Source organism: Ochotona princeps, chromosome 13, assembly GCF_030435755.1.
Source record: "Ochotona princeps isolate mOchPri1 chromosome 13, mOchPri1.hap1, whole genome shotgun sequence".
Lineage (NCBI taxonomy): Eukaryota > Metazoa > Chordata > Mammalia > Lagomorpha > Ochotonidae > Ochotona > Ochotona princeps.
In genome coordinates this window covers 32476691-32496952 of record NC_080844.1, presented here as the reverse complement: position 1 = coordinate 32496952, position 20262 = coordinate 32476691, and the positions used below count along the sequence as shown (strand labels likewise).

General features: G+C 48.8%; 2 protein-coding genes across 5 annotated transcripts in view; one reads left to right on the top strand and one right to left on the bottom strand.

The window, feature by feature from the left end:
* The first annotated feature begins 1055 nt into the window (after positions 1–1055).
* PCBD1 (pterin-4 alpha-carbinolamine dehydratase 1) lies at positions 1056–6769 on the top strand. Its single transcript, XM_012926466.2, has 4 exons — positions 1056–1099; positions 4936–5067; positions 5619–5699; positions 6400–6769. The coding sequence occupies exons 1-4, from the start codon at positions 1097–1099 to the stop codon at positions 6496–6498; spliced, it is 315 nt and encodes a 104-aa protein (XP_012781920.1). The 5' UTR covers positions 1056–1096; the 3' UTR covers positions 6499–6769.
* Positions 6770–11490: 4721 nt separating this feature from the next.
* The window catches only part of SGPL1 (sphingosine-1-phosphate lyase 1), a 72398-nt gene continuing 63626 nt past the window's right edge, over positions 11491–20262 (bottom strand). For all 4 annotated transcript variants that reach the window (XM_058671498.1, XM_058671501.1, XM_058671499.1 and 1 more), the window contains exons 8-15: positions 19601–19689; positions 17945–18050; positions 17159–17257; positions 16343–16492; positions 14884–15122; positions 13665–13811; positions 12706–12826; positions 11491–12265 (exon numbers count right to left, since the gene is read on the bottom strand). In XM_058671498.1, coding sequence (XP_058527481.1) covers positions 12125–12265; positions 12706–12826; positions 13665–13811; positions 14884–15122; positions 16343–16492; positions 17159–17257; positions 17945–18050; positions 19601–19689 — 1092 coding nt within the window. In that variant the 3' untranslated portion in view covers positions 11491–12124. The remainder of the gene's footprint in view (positions 12266–12705; positions 12827–13664; positions 13812–14883; positions 15123–16342; positions 16493–17158; positions 17258–17944; positions 18051–19600; positions 19690–20262) is intronic.

Here is a 20262-nt window from a genome sequence, read left to right as displayed (position 1 = left end):
AGAAACAAAGAAAGCATCAGTCTAAACAGAGACTTGTACTGGAAGGTTCCCGGCAGTTTTATGTGTAAGCCAAAGCCAGCAACCAGAACATTCACAGCACCGCTAAACAAACTGGAGGGCTACTGGAATCTACAACATGAACATGAGCAGATCTCAAATTGTTCACGGACAGAGGAATTAAAAATAAGTTTACTGGTGCTGGCATTGTGGCACAGATAATCTGCTGCCTGTGATACTGAAATTCCATATGAGCACTGGTTCAACAGCACTTCTGACTCAGCTCCCTGTTAAACAATGGACCAGGTGCTTGGGACCCTGCCACCCACGTCAGAGACCCAGATGGAGTTCCTGGCTCCTGGCTTTGATCCGGTAGCTACTGTAGCCATTAAGGGAGTGAATCAGAGGATGTAAGATATACCTCCCTCTCACCTCACCACCCCTTAGTCTCTTAACAGAGACTCTCTACCTTTTTTTAAGTTTGTGCCTCTTGTTTTATTCTTTCAAATAAATACTCCTTTAAGAATTGTTTTGGTGCTAAAGAATATAAACTGCATAATGAATTTTTATAACGTGTATTTTCCGTGAGGTTCAGGTGGCTCCCTCTAGTGGAAGAGCCCGGCCACATTCACACACAGTTCTACACAATGCACGTCACCATAGATCTGCGGCTGCCTGCTGAGAGGCTTCCTGCAGCAGGGGAAGGACGAGCCCAGGAGTGAGCGTCACTGGTCATCGTCTCGTGGGGCGGTTGCTTTCCCAGGGCAACCCTTAGCAAGGTGTACATTTTAAAATTTCCAATTTATTGTATGTCGATTCTATCTGAATACAAGGTTTTGTTGTCAAGTTGGGTGATGTCGCATTGATTCAGGTCCATAAGCAGGCACCGTTCCCCCTCACCACCACCCCACCCCTGTAACTTGCAAGCAGAGTGCCTCTGTGGAGGACGAAGGTGCCGGAAGGGAGCCAGGCCCAGCGCCGCCCGCCGTTAATCATTACCAGGGGGCGGCCCGAGCGCGGCCCCGCCCCAGGGCGGCCACAGTGCACCGGCTCTCCCGCTCAGCAGCCACCTGCTGCAGCCGCCCGCCCACGCAGCGACATGGTGAGCGGAGGGACTGAGCCCGCAGGGGGACATGGAACGGGTTGGGGAGGGTCTTTTGAGCCCCCAGTCGGGAACTCTGTCGGGGTCTCCGCCCCCATCCCTCCGATCAGTGGTGGTGGTGCCCCGGTGACGGGGAAAGCTGAGGCCGGCAGAGGGGCCGGGGACGGCCAGGGACTCTGCCAGACAGAAGCCTGGGCCTTCCTCTGCTTCCCAGGCCCTGCTGCTCAGGAGACGCGCGCTGGGGCCCGGCCTGCGCCTCCTCCGGGTGCGGGCGGTGGCTGAGCATAGGAGGCTGAATGGCTGCGCGTGACCACTGCCCTTTCTTGCTCGCACTGCTGAGTGTAAGCTATGGCTGGCGCTCGGCCCACTCCACACCCCAACACTGGTCCCCGCCCCTACGCCTAGTCGGAAACCTGAGCCCTGCAGCTAGGGATTAGGGTCCAGGACTGTCACCTGGGTCACCTGCAGGCCGTGCTGACCCCCAGGGTGTCTCAGGCCCTCAGCCCTACAGTGATCCCTGGAAGCTGCACCAAACAGTCCATTTTTGGCACAAGGGGCTTGGAGAGGGCGCGTGAGTGCAGCTGATGGCTAGGAGCATTGAGTCCCCCAAGATGTAGAGCTAGGTAATCAGTAACCCCTCCAGATACTCCCCTAGGCCCAGTGTAACTGAGTATACAAGGCCCCTACCTTCACCCCTGTCCAGCCAGCAGCCCCTAGTGGCACAAGGTGGAGGGCTCTGGCCAACTCTAAAGAGGAAGGGAGCCCGTGTGTCCACCCACCCGCTTCAGCACCAAGAAAATGAACAGGTTCTAAGTCTTGGCTGAAGGCCGTTGCTTGGATACACGGACCCAGCTTCAGCCACCGGGAACAGACCACCAGGGCAGAGTTGGCTGGGTCCTATTGATGCAGATGTGTGCTGCCTTCTCTGCTGGCACCTGAAGCAGAGGAGAGAGAAACCAAGGCCCATGGGTCCAGAGACAGCACGGGTTTTCAGGATTAAGAACCCTGTAGCCCTGTGATTATGCTCCCAAAAGATGCAAGGGCCCCGCACAAACTTACTTGCCCCAGGGGAAATTTTTTAAAGCAGGTGGCACTGTTCAATAACAATGCAGTTTACTGAACTGTCCCACTGGCACTCTGGAGGCTCTTGTGCTTTTACTCACAGAGTCAAAGAGGTGACTGCCATGTTGCCATGTGGCTGGTAAATGGTTGTACCGGGGGCTTGAACTTGTCCCTGCCAGTAGATCCATATCATCTGTTCTGTGAACTGCTTCATAAAATCTAAACCGATCCCTCTCCAGTTCCCTCCACATGTGAGTGTGTGACCGATCTTGCCTTCCATCTGTTTCTGCCCCAGCATGGTTCTGGACTCCCTTCAGCTCCTGCACCCCAGCCCTCCTAGAGCACAGAACTGACCCTCGTCCCCTTGTCATTCATGGCTTGGTCAGTGCCAGACTGAGCTGCCTGGAAGGCATTTTGCACAATAGGTAAACAGGATGGGACACTGGATTTGGCCAGTTGTCCTTGGCCAAGTTATGCCCACTTTGGGGACTGAGCCGTTGGTTCAAAGCTTCTAGAAGAGAAAATAACATGGCAAATCTGAGACCTGGGCCTGGCTGCTAGGGCCTAGAGGCTGCGTGGTACAGTGGTGCCAGTGGTTGCTGTCTGCAGGGTGGCTCAGTGGCGACTGGGAGCTGGCTTGGCCTCAGCCACTGGCACACACAGCATGTTTTGGGAAGGCCCCTGGTGCCATCACCAGGAGGGAGGTAGCAGGAATAGCAGACAAGTTGATCTCTCTCGAGGCCTCTGTTTCCTCTTCAGCACACCCGAAGGTCCCAGGAACGAATGGGGAGGACGGAGTGGTATGAGAGGCCAGGTTGGACAAGAGGACTTTGTTCCTGAAGGGAGGTGATGGGATTCACCTGTGCCAGGTGTGAGAGTTTGCTTTCCCTTCCTCTTTAACAGATCTTAGTTTGCAAATATCCCTTGGGATATTCAGATAGTCTCAGGCCTGAGAACCAATGAGGGAACAAGCCTGGACCCCACCTTCTGGGCAGGCTGCCACCCTTGGAGACTTCCCTCCTGTGGCTTAAAGACCCTCTGCTCTCTGGTCATCCACAGCCAGAGCAGCCACTGGGGGCAGGCTGAAGCCCCCCAAGGGGCCTGGCATCGTGCAGCAGGGAGTCAAGCTCCTGCCTGCATTCCACATCTGAGCGCTTGTTCAAGTTCCTGCTGCTCACCTGACCTTGTATCCTGCTAACGTGCTGGGAAAAGTACCAGGTGAGGGCCCAAATGCTTGGGTCCCTGCCACCCACATGGCAGGCACAGATGCTGAGTCCCAGGCTCTTGGCTCTGGCCTGGCCTAGCCTTGACCAGTACAGAGATTTGGGTAACGAACCAGTAGATGAAGATCTCTCACTCTCTCCTGTCATTCTACATTTCAAATAAATACAGAAATATTTTAATTTCCTTGAAGATCTGGAATCCTGAAGAAAAAAAACTGAGCCATTTTAATATTTTTTACAGCTTCACAAATCATTGTCTAGATGATTGCTGATGCATAAGGCTGTACATTGGATTAAGACCCATCAAAGAAAGGGTAGTTCCATTTAGTTTGTAGTCTTCAATCATGATTAGAAGTCATTTGTATGGAACTGCTATCAAACAAGACTGTCTTGATGCATCCCTCTATATGTCAGGACTGTTGGGAACTTTGCCTCCTTGTGTCACAAAGCCCAGCTTGCTCACGTTCACCTCAGCAACAGTACCTTTGGTGATTATTACCAAAGTTGTAGGTGATGAGGCCGAGTTCTTTTTTACACCAAGTACTGGCAGCTGGAAGATGGCTTTTGGCTAAGGATGTATCATGTGGCCTGCTTGAAACCTAAGCCCTTTGGTCTAATGAATCTTTCACATCAAAGTGGTTTCTCATAAAGCCCTCCGGAGCCAAGAAGACATTATGAGCCACAGTCTTCTGTACCTGCTCGCTTGCCTGACTTTTAAGACTTCCGTTTCTTCCAGAGGCAGAGGCATTTCTCTTTTTGTTCCTGTTTAATCAGACTGGAAGGACTTTAGCTACAGACTGTCCCCCTCTGTCTGGCAGCCAGTCATCTAGCTACCTCCTTCTCGGGAGTGTTTGGATCATCTTGGGTCTTTTTCTTTTTTTCTTTTTTTTTTTTTTAAGATTTATTCATTTTATTACAGCCAGATATACAGAGAGGAGGAGAGACAGAGAGGAAGATCTTCCGTCCAATGATTCACTCCCCAAGTGAGCCGCAACGGGCCGATGCGCGCCAATCCGAAGCCGGGAACCTGGAACCTCTTCCGGGTCTCCCACACGGGTGCAGTGTCCCAAAGCACTGGGCCGTCCTCAACTGCTTTCCCAGGCCACAAGCAGGGAGCTGGATGGGAAGTGGAGCTGCCGGGATTAGAACCGGCGCCCATATGGGATCCCGGGGCTTTCAAGGCGAGGACTTTAGCCGCTAGACCACGCCGCCGGGCCCAAATCTTGGGTCTTTTTCATCAGTATTTTCTCAGCTGGCACTGCTATGGCAGAGCTTAGCCTACAGAACAATCAGCTTTTTTGGCCTTCTTCCATGAGCTTCCTCGCTTGGCTTTTTTTTTTTTTCTCATGGCAATCCAAACCATACCCAGAGTCTTTCTGGTAAGATTCAATGTATTCAGTTTGGTGGCATGTAACTGTGTTGTAGACTCCGGCAGGGGGAGGCCCCAACTTTTTGGTCTCAAATGGCACCAACCCATCCTGCAGGCTGCGACAGGAAAACAGGCCTCCTATACAGAGAAAGACCCTGGATCTGTATCTTTCCTTCCTGCAGGCTGGCAAAGCACACAGACTGAGCGCAGAGGAGCGGGACCAGCTGCTGCCAAACCTGCGGGCTGTGGGGTGGAACGAACTGGAGGGCCGTGATGCCATCTTCAAACAGTTCCATTTTAAAGACTTCAACAGGGTATGGCACCAGGGTGGGCAGGTTTCAGACTGGGGCTGGGGTTGGGGGTGTCTCACTCCAGGCTTGTCTCTTCCATATAGTTCTGTTAGCCAAGGCTTGCAGATGCTATTCTAAGCCACTGGTTTGGGGACTATGCCTGGGGGAAAATGACTGTCCCTGGCTAGCTTGGGAAGTGTCATGTTTGGGTACTGGAGAGAGTAGGAAGATATGTCTGGGGCTGTCCCTACCTGGAACTTTTCCAGTAGCCAACAGGTGTGTGCATCCAGGGACCTTTTTATAGCTGGAGACGGGCCAAGGCTAAAGCTTCCTGTGGTGTGTGCACCTTGGCCGTGTCTATAGTAACAAGACTTTCTCGCAGCTGCAGAGACAGCCTCTAGCTCAAGCCTCAGAACTAGTGGAGGATGTTGAGCGGGACCTGATTGGAGCTAGAAGGGTCTCCCTGAAGGAAGCTGGTCCATTCTGCACACAGGCAGGTCAATTTAAGCCATCAGAACAGTTTCCAGGAGTCCCGTCTCTCAGTACATTAACCTGGATCTTACTTCACTCCCCAGGCTTTTGGGTTCATGACAAGAGTGGCCCTGCAGGCTGAGAAGTTGGACCACCATCCCGAATGGTTCAATGTGTACAACAAGGTGAGTGACAGTGGTCACTCCATGGTGCTGTGCCTGTCCAGGTTTTGAAAACTCCAGCCCATTTTGAAGGCTTCTTCCTCACATTCAACTCTGGGCCCTCCTCACCCACAGGTCCTCCTCGTCCTTTTCACTTGTTCATTAGAATCAACATAAATGTTCCCCAGAAAGCAGGCAGATTCCAGACATGTAAATTGAAACATCTGTGGTGAAACCAGACAATGAAAAACAAAACCCAAAGCTCTGGGGTTCTGGCTTGTGGAGTTGTTAACTTCTGTAAATGGCGTGCATCTCTCTGGAGGTACAGAACAGGGAAAGGATAAACTTGAATCCAGAATACCCATGCACAGCAGATCAGACTGTCTGCTTAATGAATTGAAACAGGCATTAAACGCCTGCCATGTACTCAGAGCTCTGCAAACATTCAGGGTGGAGGAGATGGTGTCTGGATGTCAGGGTTGATTTTGTCTTTACCTTTCTGGTTGTTCTTGATATCTGCATGTTAATTTTTTTTTTATTCCATAGCCATTCTTTTTGAAGTGCACCCAAGGGGAGCTGCAGTAGGAGACAGTGTAGCTCTCCCATTACAGATGTGCAGGGAGACATGGTGGTGTCTCATGCTATTCCAGAGCCCACGGTGACACTGACCCCACAGCTAGTAAGGATAATGGAGAGAGTAGCTCTGAATTTCTGTTTGTTTCAGGTCCACATCACCCTGAGCACCCATGAGTGTGCGGGCCTTTCAGAACGGGACATAAACCTGGCCAGCTTCATCGAACAAGTAGCAGTGTCCATGACTTAGACCTTGTCCTTTGATTCCCTTCACGGGGAGGGCACGGAGAAGCCTCTGTTCCCGAGACTTCCTGCCTCTGTGTAGGGATCAGGCCTTGTTGTAGGAAGATGCCAGCATCACCATGCCACCTGGAACGAGGACTTTTTCCCATGCATGTCTTTGTCCTCTGGGCTGTTATGTTACACTAATTTGAATAAGCTCTCCCCTTTCCTTACAACTTTTCCATCACAGTAATGATTTCCTAACAGGTTGTCCAGCTTCCTTTCAAACTCATTTACCAAGAAGCCTAGGGCCCCAAAATAAACCTCAGACTACGCAATGGAAACACCTGGGCTTTTCTGCCTCAAATAAAACTATTATATCACTTGGTCTTGGGCTCTAGAACCTTCTTTTCCACAGATCAATTTCAATAGATAACTAAGTTAAAGGGCTCATTCTGTATTAAGTACAGCTTAAGATACTGGGGGCAAAAGAGGGACTATCCACCCTGCCTACAGGTTCATTACCATCTACAGCACTAAAACAGGAAGTGGGTAAGCTATTACCAGACAAGATGAACAGTTAATGCTAAACAATAGGGTATGAAATGTGCTAAGTGATGAAAGCGGCTGAGGAGCACCCGAATGACATGACGGTGTGTGAGCATGTCTCTGTGTGTGTTTCAAGGATTTATTGCTTTTTATTGGAAAGACAGATACAGAAAGAGGAGATCCGCTGGTTCAATTCCCAAGTAGCCACAATGGCTGGAGCTGAGCCAATCCAAAGCCAAGAGCCAGGAGCTTCTTCTGGGTCTTAGGTGGGTGCAGGGTCCCAAGGTTTTGGGTCATCTTCTATTGCTTTCCCAGGCCACAAGCGGGTAGCTGGATGGGAAGTGGGGCAGCTGGGACATGAACTGGCATCCACATGTGATCCTGGGAATGCAAGGTGAGACCACTTGGCTATCGTGCCAGGCCTAAGCATGTGTTTTCTATACCTGCAGAACCAACATTTGCAAAGGCAGTCATCATCTAGAAAGGGGCCTTATCATCATCCTCCCAGCTAACTGTATGTGTCAACCTGACGGACTGCCCAGGTTTTTGGTTCTGCATCTGTCCTCGAGGTGTATCTAAATGAACAACTGAATGAGGAGACTGAATAAAGCAGCCCGTCCTCCCATCCAGGCAGCTGGAGGCATAAACAAAGGGCTGACCCTCTGGTCCACAGGAACACTCCAGCTGCTCAACCATCTTGAGCTGGGTCATCACTTCTCCTGCTCTCAGAGACCAGTGAAAACATCCACTTTTCTGGTCTCTCTGGTCTTCAGGCCTCCACCTTGGAAGGACATGGTCACCTCTCTTGGGTCTCCAGCTTCCAAATGCAGACCTTGAGACTTAGAATCAGATGAGCTAATTCCTTATTTAACATCCCCTTCTTTCACTGTGGATACTGCTTCGATTTCTCTGGAGAACCCTAATGGACAGTGTTTGCAAAAATTCATTGAAAATGGAAAATGGAAACATAGATAAGTTTATATTGTTAAAGCTATGCACAGGAAGATAATCAAAAGGAAAAATTTATGAAAACACTGGTTGAGTTTCTATTATTTTTGCATGAAAATAAAGTCTTTTAATATGATGTGCCTTCGTATGCTGACTTCCAATCCTGATGGTTTCTATAGTTTCTTAGAACTATAGCAAAGGTCTCAGGAGTCACCTGTGTTAATTCCACCAGTGAGATGATGGAGGCAGCATGTAGGAGCTGACAGATCATTGACCATTTCAGCAATAAAGGAGCTGGCTCCTGTACGTCCTGAGCCAGCCACTCATGAGCTATTGCTGGGAACAGGCAGTGTGCGTGTTACATGCCATCATTGCACGTATGCCCTGATGCAAACAGACGGACCAGCCCATCTCCCAATGCTCCTGCCTGTGACTCCCAACCTGCAAGTCCTGTGTAAGGACCAAGTTAACTCACCAATGGCCGCAGGGATTTGGGGCAAGCAACTGACAATGTCAACCATTGACCCTGAGGAGTCAGCAGTCTCCAAACATGGCCAGGAAAGACACACATTGGTGACTGAGAAGTAAGCATATTGTCATGGACAGTAAGGATGGCAGGACACCCCTTCCTAGCCCACATGCTAGTACAAGACTGTTAATACCTATGCTGATGGCAACATCTCTGCAAAGTTCAACATCAACAACACATGGCGCTGGCCTCTCACCTGCTCTGCTCTTAGATTTTTCCAAGTGTGCTTTCATTTAGCGACTGGGGGACAGGCACAGAGATACATCTTCCTGCTTTGCTACGGATCAAGGTTGAACAATGCCAACACAGGCAGCACCACAGTTGGATAAAGTATCTTCATATGTGACAAAAACTCACTTAGAAATAGAGTTTATTCTAAAGTTAATCCAAATAATTAAAATTACAGGGGAGGACATTAAGGAGAAAAGAAATTACAAGAAGGAAGAAAACACAAGAGAAAGCAAGGCAAAGATTCCAAGGAAAAGCCAGCATTGTAGCACACTGGGTAAAGTCAGTGCATGGGATGCCAGCGTCTGGCATCAGAGAACCAGCCTGGGTCCCAGCTGCTCCACTCACAATCCACTTCCCTGCTAACTGTGCCTGGCAAAGCAGGGAAAGATGACTTCAATACTTGGTTCCCAGACACTCAGGTCAGAGATTTGGTTGGAGTTCTCCATTCCTAACCTTTGTATGGCTCAGCTTTGGCCACTGCAGCCATTTGGGTAGTGAACCAGCATACTGAAGATCTCTCTGCCACTCTGCCTTTCAAATATATAAATAAATCTTTTTTTTTTTTTTAAAGAAAAGGCTTTTGCCCATCCAGGGGATAGCTGGCCTCAGCCATCATCTCTGCTTTTGCCTGGTCCAGCTGAAACCTGCTCACAGCTACTGAGAACCAAAGAGAAGACAGTGGGGCTCGCAGCTTAATGGAGCACATGTCAGCATCCCAGACACTTCGAACTCCGAGATGAGTAACACAGGCTGGTGGCTGAGAAGTGAGCATATTGTCACAGACAGTAAGGATATCTTCCTAAACTTGCTAAAACAGGTGTGCCCACCACTACTGGTGTGAAGATCAGTCTGCTAGCTACCTACTAAAAGGTATGGCCATCAATCACGGCTCACTTTGTATCTGTGGCCATACAAAACCATTTCACCATCAGGGGGAGCTCTCTCACAGCTCTTCAACAACAGCCACCATCCCATGTGTGATCTGTGTACCCAGGTAAACCAACAAACGCAACCATCCACAAGGTTTACAATCTGAGACACTTAATTATTTAATTGCTTTTAGAGATATTATTGCTGAATTAGGAAAAGAGCACGGAAATAGGAGGGAGAAGGCTAGAGAAGACAAAAGAAAATGTAAAAGAAGGTAAGTACCATTTTCCAAGTATAAAACTGGTCTTAATAAAAGTCACAGGGCAATATATTCACATGACTAGTTCTAATAAAGAATGAAGATAGTACAGTTTGCAGAAGCCAGAGAGACATCTGCCAGTCTAATGAGCGTGGAGACACCCTGGCCACCTGTGTGGACCACAGCCTAGGGATGACTGTGTGCACAGACACCAACATACACAAAATAAAAAGTCTGTCAATGCATTAAGTCATTAAGTGCATTAAGGCTGTTAATTGTAAAGTGGCTATAGTAGGTCCCTTTGAAAAACACCATGAGCCCTGGGACACCAATGCTGCCCCAGTACAGAGGACAGGAGGGGCTCAGGGGTCTGGTCCTTGGGGAGACACTGGCAAGCATCAGCACATCCTTGAGGGTGCCTGCCTCTGTGCTGCTCTAGAGGCCTGAGACAGGCCTTGCATGCATCTGACTAGTTATACCCTCTCAAGGAGGTCCCTGCCAGTTCAGCAACCATGTGACACCCATGTGCTAAGGGTTCCCAGCCTCTCTCTCTCTCTCTCTCACACACACACAAGCTTGGTACCTACAGAGTACTACAGAGCAACCAGGAAAGAAATACACTCCCTCCCCAACACACACACACACACACACACACCAGAACTATAAGGCCCCGTGCAGCTCAGTCCAGTCAACAGGTAACAAACAACTGCAGTGCTCAAGGACAGCCAGACAAGTGTGCTGAGGATTAAGGTAAGGTCTGGGAGTCAAGGCTCTCCCCCACTAGCAGGCCTGTGGTGGAAAACTAGAGGCAAGCAACTTGGAGAGGCTTAATGTTCCAGAGTCCCTGAGGAACGTTTCTCCTCACTTTTCCTAAGTCCTCGCTGACCCAGGCAGAAACCTCGCAGCTGGGTCCATCGCCCTGGTGCCTGCTCTTAGCCGAGGATAAAGGCACATGATATGACGTCATGATAGGATGGTGGCTACGGCTGGACCAGGCACCCAGACAGGGAAGAAGAAGGCAGGAAGTGGGTGCGGGGATGCTACTGTCCCTGCACCACCCTGAGTCTCAGCGAAGGAATTCCAGCTTGGGGCCACACAATTACTTGCTGTCCTGTTCCAAAATGTAACCTCATCCTGCACTACTCCCCCACAGCTGGGGCCGGGAGGTCCAATACCACAGGCGAGACTGCTGTAGTACCTCTGAGAGCTGAGCAAAGGGCAGAGTGGGACAAGCACAGAGGAAGAAGGAGACTCTCCCATTTCTCCCCACACCCATCTAAGGCAAGTCACGGCCACTGGCAGAGGTGCTCTGAGCTGTCCCCTCACGTAGACATCATCTCAGGACACGGCAGCTTAAGGCAGTGGGGGTGCAAGGACCGCCGCCAACTTTGGTGACATGTATTCGGACCTGCATGCTCTAGCTACTGGGATGTTCAGAAAAGCAGAGAAACTAGTCTCTGTTCTGTCCAGGAGATGTTTCAGGTGTGCACCAGTAACTGCCAATTCAGGGAAGCAGTGTCTTGCCAGAAAGTCCTAAAGTCTCTGGAAATTGCATTATCGTCATGGTCCATAATACTAAAGGGAATCTGGTTGCAAAAAGGACAGTGGCAACTGTCCAATGGGTGCCTTGGACAATGAGTGTCCAATGGGGCCTTGCAGGTACAGAAAGGGACAACCGGTGTATTCCAAACTCTGCCCTGGGAGACTGGGGCAAGTGGCTCAAGCGCTCCAGTCCTAACAGAGAACAACAGCTGATCAAGCTGCATCCTACAGAAGTAAAGCAGTCATGAGAAGAGAGACAGAGAGACGCTGAGCCAGAGAGCTAACCTACCCTGGAGCAGAGTGTTGGAGAAGTCCCTACTTAGTGCCCACGCCACCTGGGAACCATCTGTGACAACCAGCCCCAAGCCTGCAATGACTTAACAGAGAAGCCTCAGGGCGCTCTCACACCCCACAGGGCAGAGTTGCTACACCACTGGTGAGGGAAACTCAGAGGGAAGTTAGAGAAGGAAGAGGTTAAAGTAATTCCTACGGTAACATCTATAAGAAGGGCAAATTCATTATGTGACAGAATCTCCTGGGGCATTTAAATTAGAAACCACAGAAAGACAACAAAAAGAGGGACAGGAATCCTGAGGTTGGAGTTGTCTTGTGGTCTACCTGGTGGTGCTCCAGGCCAAAACCAGATGTACAAGTTGTGCATGGCTCTTCCATACTCCCTAGAACCTTAGAAGGTCAGAGGCCCCTGTGGGCCAGACAGGTGTGGGCTCAGCGGGGTTCTGGAGCCCCATTCATCTGGGGGCCCTGGGCGATCGTGTCTGTGCTGTACAGGCTGTTCAGGAAGACGGACGTCAGTTCCGCAACCAAATTCCTGTCAATGATGGCCTGGGCATTGCCGTAGATGGCACCCTACAAATCCAACCAAGAGCACGGCATTAGTGACGATGGGACAAGCAAAGCTAGGGCTACGATCCCCCTCTCCTCTGGTGCCAGCCCCTCGGCATCACTCTGGCAGAAAGCCAGCTGGCGTGCTGGCATTGTTTATTTCTCACAGGTACTTTCCAGTCTGCTTTCCTGCATAAAGAAACTATTCTATGAGATTTGCTATCGAAAATTCCAGAGAAAACACATTTATTGCCTTTGCTGAATCAAAACTGTCTTTTCAAATGGATGTTACCACCAGCTGTGCTTTGAGAGCAGATGCTAGTTTATAGCATGTTTATATATCTTTTCCAATGAACAAAGGAGAGGCTAGGGCTGCAGGGCAAGGGGCAGGAAGAGAGTTGGGACCATTCCATTCTTTCAAACCCCTTAACTCTTGAGAGAAATCCATCTCCAAGAGTCCTTACCATTCCTGTGGTCTTTGCTTTAGGGTTCTTCATTATTTGGGTGACAGATTCCCGGACATCCTTTAGGAACTGGGTGGCTACTCGCTTCCGGGTGTGTACTAATGTGATGCAGAAATGAATACTATGGGAGAACAGAAACAGAAAGGAGAGATACACCTTGAAAAAAAGGTAGAGAAGTGTTCTAAAATAATGCACCCTTCAGTACAGGGAATTACTGGCACTACATTATTTCTGACAGGTTCACTGGCCTGCAAGTGCTCCAAGGAAACCAGGAAGCTGAAGTCCTGGGGTAGAACCAGGGCCTCGCAGCAAGATCAACAACCACAGCCAGTTGTTCTGTCCCACCTCTCCCTCTTGTAAACTGTCAATTACTGCTTTTTAAAACACACCACCACCATGGGACACTAAGAGGCTACAATCCCATAAGGAAAGGACTACATGGCTGAAGTCTTGAAGGATGGCAAGCAAAGAAGGTGCTCCAAGTCGCCCTGGAGTAAGGACTTGGCACACACAAGAATTGTGAAGAGTCCAGACGGGAATGGTATGGCACGAACACATGTGAGAGTGAGCTGCACACAGAGACTCCAACCCAATCATTCAGCTGCAGTGAGAAACGCATACATGTAACAGAAGACTGGGTGTCAGAGAAGCACCCCACAGACAACAGCAGAATTAAACCATCAGTGACCCAGGTGATGAGCTTTGTCTAAGAACACGCTGAGTGCTGAGTGACAGAAATGCCTTAGGGCTGATCATCTGATTCTGCCAGAGATGAAAACTAACTGTGGTATTCTTTCCATCTCAGATATGTAGCAGCAAAATGGAAATCCTACCAACATTACAGCTGCTCCTGAAGTGCTGGGCTGAGACAGCCAAACTGCACCTTAGGCTACCGACAGACCACTAGAGTTCTTCTGAGTCTTGGAGTCCAGGAAGGGAAAGCGGCTTCTCCAACTTACCTGGGCGGGAACTGCAACTGGTTCAAATTCCAGCCCTTAGCAGTCATCAGGTTAGAAAGTCGGAAGATGTCAAATTCACGGGAACCCAGAGCGATGACTGACAACTGAGGATTCCCAAAAACAAAGATGCCTTTGATATTTTCCAGTCTTAAACAAAGAAAAGGAACAAAAACAAAATTCAGCCAGACTGTCCTCTGATTATTGTCACTTTAACCAAGTCTCAGGTCTCCCTCACAGTACAATCTAGTCTTCAGGGGCTTTGTTCTTCTCACTGTCTGAAATAAGGTTACCTTACTACCAGTGGATAGCACGGAGACCAGAATCACAGGATACTGCAAATATCCCAAGGCCCTCTCCTAATTAGACCCAACAAATCCAAATCAGTGGCTTCTAATTTCTCTAACTCAACTCCAAAATGACATTTCCCCAGGAATGGCTTAGGGATTAAACAACAACGAAAAATCCTGGAAAAATAATTCCCCATCTTCTGCAACAGCAAAATAAATAAATAAATAAGCAAGCAAGCAAATAAATAAATAAGTCAAAGAAAATCGATCATCTAAATAATCCCCAAAGCCAGAAACTATACAGTGGCTCACAACTCAAGGCCCTGGTGGAAATGCAAGAAGACTTTTTCCACGCACACAGGCCTATGTTCTGTAAAGTGTCTGGCAGGTAATATTACCAAGAGGCACATTAGATGAACCAGGCAGCCACTTCCAGCCTTGCCTCTCCGCCTACCCCATCTAGATTTCATCACCTTTCTCTCCCCCACCTCGTTCCCTTCTCATTTCCAATTCTGTCCCTGTCCCAGTGCTTCTCCAGGTGGCGATTCCTGGACCAGTTTCATCATTGTCTCCTGGGCTCTTACTAAAAACGGAAATCCTCAGAGCCCCCTCTCAGATCTACTGCATCAGAAATTCTGGTAAGCCAGGTGATGGGGGTGCTCACTCTAGTTTCAGAGCCACTATGTAAACCACTGGATTGTACGGCAGCACCAGGAAGGGCTACCTGTTGTTAAAAGGCGTCCTCAGAAACAGGATGACCACCACACACGGCCCTGCCTCTTCAGATACTCCCAAGATTGCTCCTAAACTGCTGTCCTAAATCCTGCATCTCTCAGGCAATGGCAAATGGCCCAGGGCCACGGGAAATGTGGCCAGGCAGATGCCCTGAGCCCACTGGCTGAAAAGGCAGAATTGAAACGATGCACACATACTCTGACTTGAGGAAGCGAGCCGTTTTGATGATCTGTTTGGTAGACTCAACGTAGCCGTTCTCACCAAAGTACATCAAAGCAGCCCAACAGGCTGCACTGATGCCCCCAGGCCGGGAGCCTGCGATGCTTGGGGAAGCATAGATGCCACCCTGCCAATCCGTGCTAACGAAGAACTGGTAATTCCTGTACTTCTTCTCACTGTACAGCACCACGGAGGAGCCTTTCGGGGCGTAGCCATACTGAGGGAAAGAAGCAGACAGGTGAAGGTGGAGTTCTGACTGGCAGAGCTCTTCCAGAGTAATGCCCATGTAGCCGGCAGCTGCTCTGCAATGCTTCTACCCCTGTGAGGGGCACAAACTCAGAACGCTAAAGGGGACGAGGAACTTCAGAGATGAAATTTAAATTCCCTGTCAGGGATGAGGCAGCTGAGGCCTGAGAACAGCCCTGTAAATGGGCTACTTAGTCCCTTTCACATCCAATGTGTGGTTTCCTTCTTTAACCTGTTTTTCTGGGGCAGTATGTCCAAATGCAAACAAGGATAAATTTCTACTGAAAACCCAGGAAAGACTGAATTGAAGGAACTAGGAACAATTAAAATGACCATCTCCCTGTGATTTTTTGCTTGATGCTGTACTTCTTTTTAAGAACATGATGGTGCGCAGAATCTAAAAACTTTGAGATAATGTGTGTAATCAGTTTCCACACAGCAAAGTGCCCTGCTAGGTTACTCTTTGGAAGCTAACACAGAAGTAACGTCATCCCTCAAACCACAGAAAATGGATGGTTAACAAAAAAAAAAAAAAAAAAAAAAGGCAAAGCAGCTGTCCGAGGGCAAGGTAAAAACAGATTCTGACTAAAAAATCTGCTGCAGGTCAAGCACAGCTTTAAAAGCAAGTCTTTACTATATATTCTAATTTAAAGCACACTCTAGAAATGCAGCGCTAAGCCAGGCAGACGTAATACTTTCACCACACCTGGACGTGTGTTCAGACCTCCCTGTGCTGCACCAAGGCTGGTAGACCTGGCTGCTTCCCACGCCTTCTACAAGACACTCCTGAGCACACAGGTTCTTCCTTCTGTCCACAGGGTGCCCCGACCACTCAGCTCAGGAGCCATGGCACTCCCCAGAAGGTCCAGGATCACCTGCACTTCCTCAACTTCCGAAGCAGGACTCCATGGAACCACTTCTTACAAGGGCCACTAGGTCAGCATGTCCAGGTTATACATGATCAGTGTACATAGAAAGTATCTTGGCCAGTGTGAGATGAAGGTTACTGGGCCCTTCCCACTGTTGCTGGTCACCTCCACCACATACCCTGTCACTTGGACTAGCTGACCTGTGAGAGCAACCCCCAGATGCCATTTTACACTTTTGGGGGACACCATGCCTAAGCCACTTTATTCTGTTGCTAACAGTAAAATAACTAGTTGCTCACATTTGACTGCCTCCCTGGCTCACCTTATGGGTATCGGCTGAAATGCTGGTCACACCTTCCACCCGGAAGTCAAACGGCCGATCCAATGGGTACCCTGCTTTCTCCATGAAGACAATGAGGAAGCCCCCGAGACATGCGTCCACATGCAGAGGGATTTTGTATTTCACAGCCAGCTAGTTTCAAAAACAAAAGACATAAAAGTTGCTCATCTGTAATGCCAACCACAAGAATTCTGCAGGACACAGGTGGTTGGGAAGGTATCAGCGTCAGGCTGCTTTGTGCCAGGTTTCCATGTTTAAACACCTGGCCATTTTTAACATTGCCAGCAAAGTTTATCCTTGAAATGTATTTAGTCTGCAGTAATTCTTCTGCTACATGCTATCTATTTGATATGCATGACCACAAACTCACTGCCAAATCAAGTAGGAAATGGATATAGCTCTGACCAACACTACCCGTGGCGAGAGGAAAAGGCCCTGCTTTAGTCACAGCAGAGCGGGAGGGGGCAGAGAAGATGCTTGGGACTTGCCCCATGTGGAATACCACCCTCTTGGGAGTGTGCTGATAAATGCAGCTTACTTCCTTACATGCATCTACAAGTCAATACTACTTCAGAACATCCAGCCTAAGACAGGCCTTGGCTTGTACCACCCTTCCCCTGTCGAGAAGGCCAGGTGGACAGAGGCTCCAGAGCTGCAGGGCTCATCCCAGGGCTGATGGGAGCTGTTTTCATGAGTGCAGTTGCACCTAACGTGGAACTACCTCTATTCACCCAGCATGACACCATTAGTCTGAGAAGCTCAATATGACTATGAGCATAGTCCACTTCTCTGACATACCTTGGCCACTTCGGGGATGGGATCAATCGTGCCGTGACCAAACTGTGGAGCAGAGCAGACGAGCATGGCTGTGTTCTTGGAAATGGCTCTTCTCATTGCCTATGGATTTAAGGTGCAACACTGAGGACTGTGTCATAATCTTTCCCCCCAGTTGGGCTGCCAAGAGCTATCTGGACAGCAGAGCTTAGCATGCCCATCCCGCCCTACCAATCTGGGAGAAGGCCATCCCCCTCCACAGGGGTGGGACATGAACAAGTCCAGGTAGCTACATCTAGGGGGAACTGAGATCAATACCAAGCTAAGAAGCAGTAGAGATTCAAATGGGAGTCATAGCCCCACAACCGACCAGCAGAAACCCTGCATGAACTAAAAGCCAGTCTGGCTCCTCGTCTGGGAAGGGCAGTAACATGGCTTCCGTGACCTCCAGGACTTCTGTGTGCTCCTGATAAAACTAGACAGGTCTTCCACACAAAAGTGTGGCACAAAAATGTCTATTATAACGGCATGGGACTAATTCAGAGCAATCAAAACCATAATGAGAGTCTTGGACAAGTCAGTCCAGGTCCATTTCAGAAAGAGAAAAGAAAGGAAAGTGCTGACGCGAAGCAAAACCCAGGCTATTCTAGCGCTGAGTCAGGGACAAGGTCACTCCCCTCAGGATCCATGCATTTGTGATAAGTCTGAAGCTGTGGTGGGTCAACACTACTGGCAGCAGCTGTTGATGTTCAGGTAGCCCCAACCCAATCAGAAAGGCCTTGCCTGTCTGCTAGTTGCTGGGGGACTCACCCGCACGTCCACCTCCATCATCTTGTTCAGCGGGACCCGTACAATCTTCATGCCAAAATAATTGGCTGCTTTGTCAAATGCAGCATGAGCACTTACGGGAGCCACACTAGATAATGGGGTCAGATTGGAGGAGGAGAAAAAGGAAATTCAGACCCAAAAAGGATTCAAAATGGACAAGGCAAATAGCTAAATTAAACTGCCAGGAATGAACATGTGACCTGTTGCCCCCAAACTACTACAAGTTTCATCTACTGATTTTCTGTAGAAACCTTTTCCCTACCAGTTAAAATCATTTTTGGCAATAAGAAAGGGAACTCAGAAGTATTTTCAGCAGCTGGCATTGTGGCACAGGGGGTTATGCTTGCATCCCGTATCAGAGGTGCTGGTTCCGGTTCCCTCCAGCTCCCTGCTAATATGCCTTGGAAAGCAGCATAAAATGAACTATCTACTTGGCCTCCTGCCACCTATGTGGAAGGTCAGAATGGAGTTCCTGGCTCCTGGTCTCCATCTGTCCCAAATCTATTTTTGCCATTTAGGGGGTGTGAACCAGCAAATAGAAAATTTCTGTCACTCTGCATTTCAAATAAATAAGTCTCCTTTTTAAAGGAAGTATTTCCATTTCAAGAGATCTGAAGCACAAATCAGTGCTAACAGGAGAAAGCTAAGGGATGGAGCACTTGGGTGAGAACAGTATTAGGGAAAGGGTCACCAGGGTTGATCATGAGAGGCAGTGTCCTGACTCAAGGCACACGAGGGCAGAGACACAAGGCTGCTGGGCCACCAAGCATCACAGCAGCAGGCCCCCCTCCTGCTGTGAGAGAACACAGAACTCCAGACTCTCAAATACTCACTTCCCCTACATCATTTGGAAGTCATGTTTCAAACAGCATTGAAAAGGGAACAGAGTCATGGCTAATCATGTGCTATTAGACCTCTCTCAAGTGACTCCATTCCTGCAATGAATCTGTGCCCTTTAGGGAAAACATCTCCACCACAGCTGAGTAAGCAGCAGGCACCAAGATCCAAGATGAAGAAAGACCGGCAAACTGAGTTCTCTTCAGCCAAGTATGAATCATCTAGCATGAGACTGGGCAACAAAACCCTTTAGTCACCACCCTGTGAGAAAGGCACTAACCCAATCACTGCACAAGAGAGGGTCTAGAGAAGAAAGTATGACCAAACACCAAAATATGTCCATGAGTGACGGAGTGGATAAATCTCATAAGATGGCTAAAGTGGTCACTCCAGCAAGCAGAGTTCACACTGGACCCTCCAAGGCTGTACTGTGAGATTCCTGCTCATTGACCTGAGACAGGTAGAGAGCTTGTCTGAGGCTCCAGATAACTGATAGGAAACTTCACAGGATTCAAAGGGTAGTCTAATTGCATTGCTTCAAGAAAAACAACATCACTCCTACTTGGAGTACATACACCAGGGATAAACTTAGCACAGTTGGAAACAATCTTAAGGAGTAACTGGCCAATTCATCCACCCAGAATTGTGCCCATAGGGACAGGACAAGGGTAAAGGGGCCAGGACAGGAGAAGAGAGCTAGAAGTGCCAGAGGAGTAGAAATGGGGAGAGAGGGTTGGTTCTAGACAGCAGGGCTCCAAAGAGACAAACCCAAAGAGGGGGAAGAGAGCCACATATACGTACATCTCTGGAGTTTTGATTCCCTTCTCTCTAGCCAGGTCCCGATAAGCTTTGCAGGCCATCAGTATGCTTTCTGTGCCCCCTGAGGTTACCTATAACAAAGAAGAGATGCCATTTGTGTAGGGGGAAGTTAGGGATTGACGCAAGCTTGTGCTTCCTGCCCTGAGGTTGGCAGTGTGGGCAGAAACAAAGATCTGGATGCATGCTGAAAGGCAGACATTGTTGCATCTTCTAGGAAGGAAATCAGGCTTTGTTGGCTGAGCTCAGTCCTGGCTCAGGAGAAGATTGAAAACTGCTACGAATGAGCAGCAGTTCTATATTGTCTGGACACATGCAAACCCTCCCAGCTCCCACTTATGCACAATCCATTTGTATTTTCCTTGTTAATTCATCCATTATCAGACAGGACAGGCTAACACTCTACTTCAAAGCATCTGAATTACTTATGTTAAACTGAATTTCAGTGCCTGTTGAAGAATCATGTGACATGGTGAAGTTATAATTTTAGTAAATTATGCAATCATTAGAAAATCAAAATGACATTCAGACTTTCCAAAGTGAACTTGTGGTTTTGACAAACATGAACACCAGAACAGCAGAAATTTCTACTTAGAAGTGTGCTGCCTTGATTATATGAAATCAAAACAAAATCCCAACGTTTTTAA

What these genes read in the sequence shown, in the direction of transcription:
- PCBD1 (XM_012926466.2), top strand. An exon ending in ATTTTAAAGACTTCAACAGG is followed by an intron (nt 5,068 to 5,618) that starts GTATGGCACCAG and finishes TTCACTCCCCAG; the next exon opens with GCTTTTGGGTTCATGACAAG. An exon ending in GGTTCAATGTGTACAACAAG is followed by an intron (nt 5,700 to 6,399) that starts GTGAGTGACAGT and finishes TGTTTGTTTCAG; the next exon opens with GTCCACATCACCCTGAGCAC.